Source organism: Danio rerio, chromosome 7, assembly GCF_049306965.1.
Source record: "Danio rerio strain Tuebingen ecotype United States chromosome 7, GRCz12tu, whole genome shotgun sequence".
NCBI classification, from domain to species: domain Eukaryota; kingdom Metazoa; phylum Chordata; class Actinopteri; order Cypriniformes; family Danionidae; genus Danio; species Danio rerio.
This window is the reverse complement of record NC_133182.1, coordinates 30,257,556-30,265,478: the sequence shown is the minus strand read 5'-3', so window position 1 is coordinate 30,265,478 and position 7,923 is coordinate 30,257,556. Positions and strand designations below refer to the sequence as shown.

Below are 7,923 nucleotides of genomic sequence, written 5' to 3'. Positions count from 1 at the left end.
TGAGACCCCCTTTTCATCCGGAAAATATAAGGCCCCCCTCCACATTTAATGATATCATCGCTCATATAAATTTGCAGTAGGTATGACAACAAATTGCTGTTTTCAAAGAAACAGTATGTTTATTATTATCTAGATATGTTTATGCACAAATAATAGCCTAATGTAAAATATAAAAGCAAAACATCAGTAGGCCATTTGGATTAGGTACACCTTGGGCAATTGGGGATGAATCGTCTGCAAATGTCTTCTTAATTTGGACGGTCTCATGTATTCATTAGCAAGAACTTTGTCGCAGATATTGACTGTGGCTGGGTCAGGGACTCTCTGCTTCGAGAAAAGGGAATAAAACCATAGTTTAGGTAACTATCTTGGTATTTCCTTCATTTCGTGTTTCCAGTATTGCTAGCGCTGTAACCCAAAATGTTTGGAGCTTTTCCATCTGGGTCCAGTATGCTTGGTTCATTACTATTAGCTGCTGAAGGCGAACAAGTGAGACTCGATCATTTTTGTAAAGGACGAATTACAAATTTGTCCATTTTTTGGTCAGCCAGAGGATAAAATTAACTAAGGCAACATGAACATTCTACTAATTGTCCACTGCTAATTTTTTTTTTATATGATGCGACCCCACACAGAGTTTGCTTAGGCCTCCTTGTGGGCCAGGACCCCCTTATTCAAGTGTATCTTAGGACTGGTTTAGGTTTAGGGAAGGTGTAGATGTTTATAACTCTGATGGTTGGGTTTAGGTTTAGAAAAGGTGTAGAACAGGGGTGTGCAAACTCGGTCCTGGAGGGCCAGTGTCCTAGAGAGTTTAGCTCCAACCCTAAATAAACACACCTGAAGCAGCTAATTAAGCTCTTACTAGACATACTAGAAACTTTCTGGCAGGTGTGTTGAAGCAAGTTAGAGCTAAACTAAGCAAGACACTGGCCCTACAGGACCAAGTTTGGACATTCCTGGTGTAGACCTTAATAACTGTGATGGTTGGCTTTGGGGTTGGGGTAGGTGTACATGTTAATAACTGATGTAAAGCACCATCTAGCCAACAACATAGTTTTAACATGGCTCCATAACTTCAAGTTACGCTCCTAAGGCACCTTCATGTTACCTCCCTGTCTTGCAGTTCGCAAACAGACCCTACTCCCCCTGTTGGGAACCGCTGGAGTAGGGGATGAGGCTTTTTTTGTGTATTATTACCTCATGGCAAACTAACGGTAAAAGGAGCATGGTTAAGAATATTGGGCCTGAAGCCGTCAAACTGATATCTTCAGAAGAAGTTCACACTTTATTTTGATGGTCCGTTTGTTGAATTTAAGTTACATTACATCTACGTGCCAACTAATTCTCAGATTATAAGTAGAATGTTAGGTCAGGGTTAGGCTAAAGAATGGTTTATACTTCTGCGACAAGTGATTGGCGTGACCAATGGTACATGCAATGCGCGTAGCCGAGCATTTATACTTCTGCGCTCTGTCTCTGTTGCTCTGCAATAACACTTCCGAAACTCTAACTGGCAGTAGGTTTTTGTGTTCCTCTGAGTCAAGTTTCTTCGCTGGTGTTCTCTCTTTTCTGAACGCTACCTTAATGTACAAGTGGCTCAAATTCGCTCATTTTGATGCTGGAACCGGCAGATGTGCAACAACTTTACCATAGGGTAAACACAAAACAAAACTTTCCATCCGGAGCTCCTTCATGGGACTCCACACTTGTAAACACTCGCTCCAACGGACTCACGCGGCTCTCGGTCCTGCCCACACGTCAGCACTACCAAGTCAACCAATCACAGAGCTTGTGCTACGCATCATTGCTATGTGTAGTTACATTTTTTGAGAGGAGCGCGTCAGTGACGCCGATGGCAGACTGCGCCTTAGCATACGCGTGCACTTGACGCAGAAGTATAAATCAGCCTTATGCGTCCATGCGTGTGCTGCACCGTAGCACCTTAGCATACACCATAGCATACGCATGGCTTAAAATGTACTTGCAAAGTTTCTTAGTCAGTTAAATGTCTGTTGAAGGAGCATATCAGCAGATATAGTAGACAGTCTACTAATACTCAAATGGACCATAAAAATAAAGTGTTATCGAGAAGGACTGGAACTCCAAAGAAGAAAGCAAATGGACAAGTTTTGATCAAAGACTACCAAAACCTTTTTTTTCCAAGTTTCACTTGCACAGAATAATTATTTACCTAAAGAATAACAACGTTCACTAGAAAATAAGCATTGCAAATTGATCTCACATGGACTTTAACATCTAAAATACTTAAAACCCCTACACTAGTTTATGATAGTAGAATAGAATCTATACACATTTACAAACTCCCACTAGGGTCTACAGTAAGACATTATTTAAATACAGTTAATTTAAAATTAAACTGACATTTTCATATTATAACAGAACTACTAGAGGTACTGATCAATGTAGATAGGAGAGTGTTGTTTTGAACTAAAGGGGACTTTGAAGTCATAACGTTAGAGGCCCAAAGCTTAAGTGTGTGACCTGCACTGAGCTGGGTCTTATAGTAGGGCACAGACTGTGAAACTGGATCTACAGGTAGACAAAAAAATGCCTAAAGTGACAGATTTATGTCTCAAAGCAGTGATGAATTCAAATGCTTTTAAATAAGATAAATAACATAACCAAGAGAGCAGTGAAATGCATTGCAGAAAATGTGTTTTTATTGATGTCAGTTGGAAGGGTTCTCCAGGATAAAAAAAAGAAAATCTATAGTTTATCCCCCTCACAGCTCAGAAAGTTTGCCCATTCTCTCAGGGCATGATTTCACACTCGTAAAGCACTTACAGATGACTCCATGAGCCGTTTATTGATCTGAGACGATGGGTGTGGAGGTATGTGGAAAGCAAAAACTGCAGCTAAAAAAGAACAACTTAAAGACACTGTCAGAACGCATGCTTGAATCCAACTCAAGCGTATCTACGTACTCAGCAGCGAATCTGATCAGCGCAGGAATCCAGTGTGTAATTGATAACAGTCTTTATGCAAGGTAGACTTAATTAATACCAGTAGAGAAGAGATTCTTTCTGAACAAGACTGACATATTTATCACAGGACGTCTGGGTAAGGCACTCTGGAGTTCGTCACACACGGTGTCTAAACACTAACCTGCCAGATGTGTTAGGATCTCTTTTTTTCTGAGGCAGCAGTTCCCATCAACGGGCAGAAGCAATTACTAGAGGTTATCACAGGTCATCTACTGCGGAGAAGTGCAGATTTGGATTTCCTCCCTCTTCAAACTCCCTACTCTCCATTTAAATATAAAGATTCCTGAATCATATGCAAGAAAGAAACACGTTGTTTACATCCTGAGAGTTGAAGTCAGTTTTATGAATGCTTTATCAATGCTGATGACTTTGGAAACTGAATTTACCATATGTTCCGTCTGTCTATCCACTGCCATCCCAGAATGCACTGCCATACAGAAACATGATCTAAATACAATCCAGATGTATTCCACCAATTGGTGTAATTCCTTCAAGCCTCGATATTTCACATTACATATATTAATCATCTGAGGCATGTCACAGATTTCTGCACTGATAACAACATCCCACCCTTCAAACGATGGCTGACTCACTCCAATCAACCAGTGGGTGGTTATCAAAACAATGCTACAAAAGGGAGGGAGACAGACGTTTCCAAAGCTGTTGCGCTCAAGTGACAAAACATTAAGTGCTTCCACCTTTAGTTTATGAAACTGCGGTTTCTGTTATCCGATTCAAAGAACCAATCACAAGCTTGAGGGCTCGAATCAGGGGATTTTGCTTGAACAAACACTAAGAAAGGTCATACAAAAATATTCTATTACCATCTTCGCAATAACATATCAACTACACCCTTGAAGGTATGGCTGATAAGAGCTTCAAATTATATTATTCTGTAAAAGACAACAGGTGTGGACCTGTCGAGGTAAGTTTTTTTGGTATCAGCTTGCCAAGATAAGCGGTTACTGAGAGAAACTAACATTTCCACATGCAAAAACAGTCTAGTTTTTACAGAATAGCTAGATGCAACCTGCTATTATTCATCTTGATTTGCCGATTCTGGGCCTTTCTCTTGTCCTCAAGCTGAAAGACTCTCTCCAGGGTCCTGAAGCATGGGCTCTAGGCCGAGAGCTGGTCCAGGGCAAGGGGCCAAACATATCAACAAGCCAGTATCCTCCCTATAGGGCCCCACGATCAGTCCTCCTCTGAAGAAAGCAGGGCCCCATCATCATGCACCTCTCTATAGGCTGCCAGTGGGCCTCCTTCTGGGTTGTAACTCTCCATCCTGATACTAAGACCATCTGCCAGCTTCTGGGCAGCTTGTTTGGCCTGCATCTCCTGAAATGAGCATTATAGACAATCACATGACTGCACTACTTCCAGAATACAAATTGAGACATGAACAACACACATACAAAAGCAGCAAACATGTATAATTTTTACACAGTCGATTGGGAGTATTCAAAAGTATGTTGAAATTGTTCATGTTTCTGTGGGATAAAACTTTTTGAAATGTTGAAATGTCGTTGGTCAATATGATTACTCAAACCTTTGCTATGGACACCTACCAGCTGCTTTCTGGTCTGCTCTTGCAGAAGGGCTGCCGACTCCTCTAATGACAGTAACTGGGCTGGACTGTGGTGCAGTGGTGGAAGTTTAGCTGCGGTGATGTCATCCAGGTGTTTTCGGTCTTGTTGTTTTCTGGCTTCTGCAGTTAGTGGTGTGGTGCTGCCAGACGCCTGACTAGATGATGGAGACTCAGATTTTGCAATTAACCTAAGAAACAAACAAGAAACAGGCGAGCAAGATTATAAAAAACCTAATTAATATGTAGATGGGAATTATAATTTGCTTTTGCTAACACCATGGAGGGGGCAAGTAAACATGAGATACTATATAAAGCCATAAGTAGTGTTTAAGGCTAAATATTCATAGGATAATGTTTAGCATTATTTGATTTATCACAATAACTTCTTAAGGTTGAATTCAAACAATAGTGTATTTTGTGGGAAAAGTACTGTAAATATGGTCATGTTTTCATATTATGTTATAATGTACAGTGCTACCCTTTTGAAAATAGTTGCAAATCAGGGATGTTAAAACACCACCCACAATGCTAAGGTATTCAGGGCTGTATTCTATTTTTAAAGGCAAATAGTTTAATTTTGTTTTGTTTTTTGTTATGCCTGGGAAAGAGATTTGTTCAAGTGTGTAGATTGTTCACATCTAAACCCAACTTTGACCAAGAGTTAAACGAGGTAAAACTCTTATGAAAGCCTTAAAATTGGTTAAAAACAAGAATGCCCTTGGGTTGTTTTGTTTTTTTTTTGGTTTAGTAAAAAATTTTTTTGAAAGCTCGTTTTTTTTTTATTTTTTATAGTATTTTATTATTTTTATTGACTACTTCCACAACTGTCTGACATATTGAGTAAGAGTTTCAAAATGACTATCGTCATAATATTGATCAAGAGTGACATAAAATGTGTGTGAACTCCAACATAACTATTTAGACAGTGTTTGAATTGCGAAAAACACAAGATTTAAGCATAATAATGTAGTATTCGTTTTGATCTTAATTTAAAAGATGTGTAATAATAGTGTATTTCCACTCACTGGTTTGGTTTGAATCTAGATTTCTTCATATTCACACTTTCCTCTGTCTTCTCCAGGACTTCTATGTAATGTGGTTTCTTCAGTGGCTTAGTGTCCAGAAAGGGCTTACTTGGAGGCTGAGTTTTGATATTGTCTTTGTTAGAGCCATTATTGCTTTCAGCAAATGTTACTCGTCCAAATGCCTTCACAAGCTCTGTGTCTTTCAGCAATGAGGCTGCTGCATTCACACCGGCTGTTTCTAGTGTTTCAGCAGCCTGCAGACGGGCTGTCAAAAACTCCTCCTGGCCAAACAGATCACCATTTTCCTGTACGCTAACCACGTCAGTATTGACATTGGCTTCCTTTTTGTCATGGGATGGGATAACTGTGTCCAATTTTGAGTCTAAATGATTATCTTTGCTTCGCTTGGCAAGGGCTTGCTGATATTTCGACTGAAACTCTGTCCGGACAGAGATTAAACCTGCTTGCTTTCTCTCCTCCTCCTCCAGATGCCCGAGTGCAAGATGCACTTTCTCCACAAACTCAGCAATCTTCTTCCCCTTATCTGGGAGGGTTTGAATAAATCTCCTGAAAGAGATTATAAAACACTATTCATGCTTCATTACGATTATGAGGTCTTTTATACAATACAAGCGGTTTCAAAAATTATTCAAAAAACAATACAAAAAAACAACTTATGAAATAAATTAATGTCCATCCATTACTTCAACAACTGTAAGCACACTTCTATTTTCACACACAGGTATGTTAAAAGGACAGTTCACCGAAAACGCAAATTCTGTAATAATTTACTCAATACATTTACTTAATTCACATGTTTATGGGTTTTTTTCTTCTGTTAAACACAAACGGTATTGGCATTTGGTGATATTTGTTTTTCATACCATGGAGGTCAATAGTTACAAGTTTTCAGCTTTCTTTAACATATATTTTTCTGTACGAAAAGAACGAAACTCGTAAAGGTTTAGATTCACTTGAGGGTGAGAAAATGCTTATCGTTGGATGAATTATCTCTCCAAGTTAACTGTAAAATTAACTGTCAGTTGATCTGGAATGATCCAGAAGTTTATCAACATAGACATCGAGCCAATAAGCCAAACGTTTGTTGTTTAGTTAGACGCCAATCATGAATAACACATTTAGGATAAATATATACGTGGGTGTAAAATAAAGTACCTGAAATCACTTACTTATTAGACAGTATCTTTTCTTGTCGTGAAAGTATTTCAAGGAGCTCATCTTTACTTTTGTTTCTCAGATCACCCACTTCCCCCTGTCGCGCTACCCACGACGGCAACATGATCAAATATGTGAAGAATAAATAGATTAGTAAAAGTTTCACAATGACACGCTATAAAAATTCATAACTGACAGGGGATGCTAGATATCAACTTGTGCCGCCATTTGTCAAAATGTGCAAAGACTGTGAAGTAAGCGACGAGTATACCACAGCAGATGTGTCACGTACATTACAAATTAAAAGACCCAAACTTGTGGAAGTGGAAGCGGTTCCAGTTGAACATATTTAAAGTTAGCGTCCTAGATTTTTTGTTTGTTTGTTTATTTGTTTGTTTTATAAGATTTAAATAAAATCTACTAATATCCTAACAATAGCATGTAAATTGGGTCGTTGAGAAATTAATTGTTTACCTTTATTTTTATTAGAAGGACAAAAATTAATTTTTTTTTCGTGAAAATGCTGCATGCAAGGCAGAATAAAGCTGTTAACAGCTTTAAAAGAATTGTTATATTCGTTTTTTGATAAGACATTTAGAAAATCTGTCTACGGAGAAAAGATTAAAAAATGAAGTGGTGTCCTCTGCTGGTCAGACTAATGTACTTCACTATGAAGCTTCAAAACATAAGGACGGTACAGTTTACTGTACTTTATAATAAAGGAAAAACAAAAGCCACTGAACAATATTTATCTCATTTTCTCTGTCATATACGTTTCTCTGTCAGAAATACGCAATCAATTCCCTTATGTGCCATAAGTAGGACTTATTTCATATGTTTTAATTTTCCATTTTAGCCATTTCCATGATTGTTTTAGAAAACATATATATATATATATATATATATATATATATATATATATATATATATATATATATATATATATATATATATATATATATATATATATATATATATATATATATATATATATATAAACAATTTCAAAATAAAGTTGGGCACAGTCTCTAATAAACAAACAAAAATCAAACCAGAAGCAAGCTGAGTAGGAATATCTTCAAAACAAACAAACAAAAAAAAAACCTTTGAAATAATTACTGGGGCAATA

The 7,923-nt window shown here is 37.8% G+C and overlaps 1 protein-coding gene across 2 annotated transcripts; it reads right to left on the bottom strand.

The window, feature by feature from the left end:
- Window positions 1-2,659: 2,659 nt before the first annotated feature.
- polr2m (RNA polymerase II subunit M) lies at window positions 2,660-7,062 on the bottom strand. 2 transcript variants are annotated; one of them, XR_662143.5, is made up of 5 exons: window positions 6,809-7,045; window positions 5,619-6,185; window positions 4,574-4,781; window positions 3,392-4,343; window positions 2,660-3,288 (listed from the first exon to the last, which is right to left on the bottom strand). XR_662143.5 is itself a non-coding variant. In NM_001346180.1 (4 exon segments), coding segments are annotated over 4 exon segments (1,029 nt in total). In that variant the 5' UTR covers window positions 6,919-7,062; the 3' UTR covers window positions 2,660-4,199.
- Window positions 7,063-7,923: the final 861 nt, after the last annotated feature.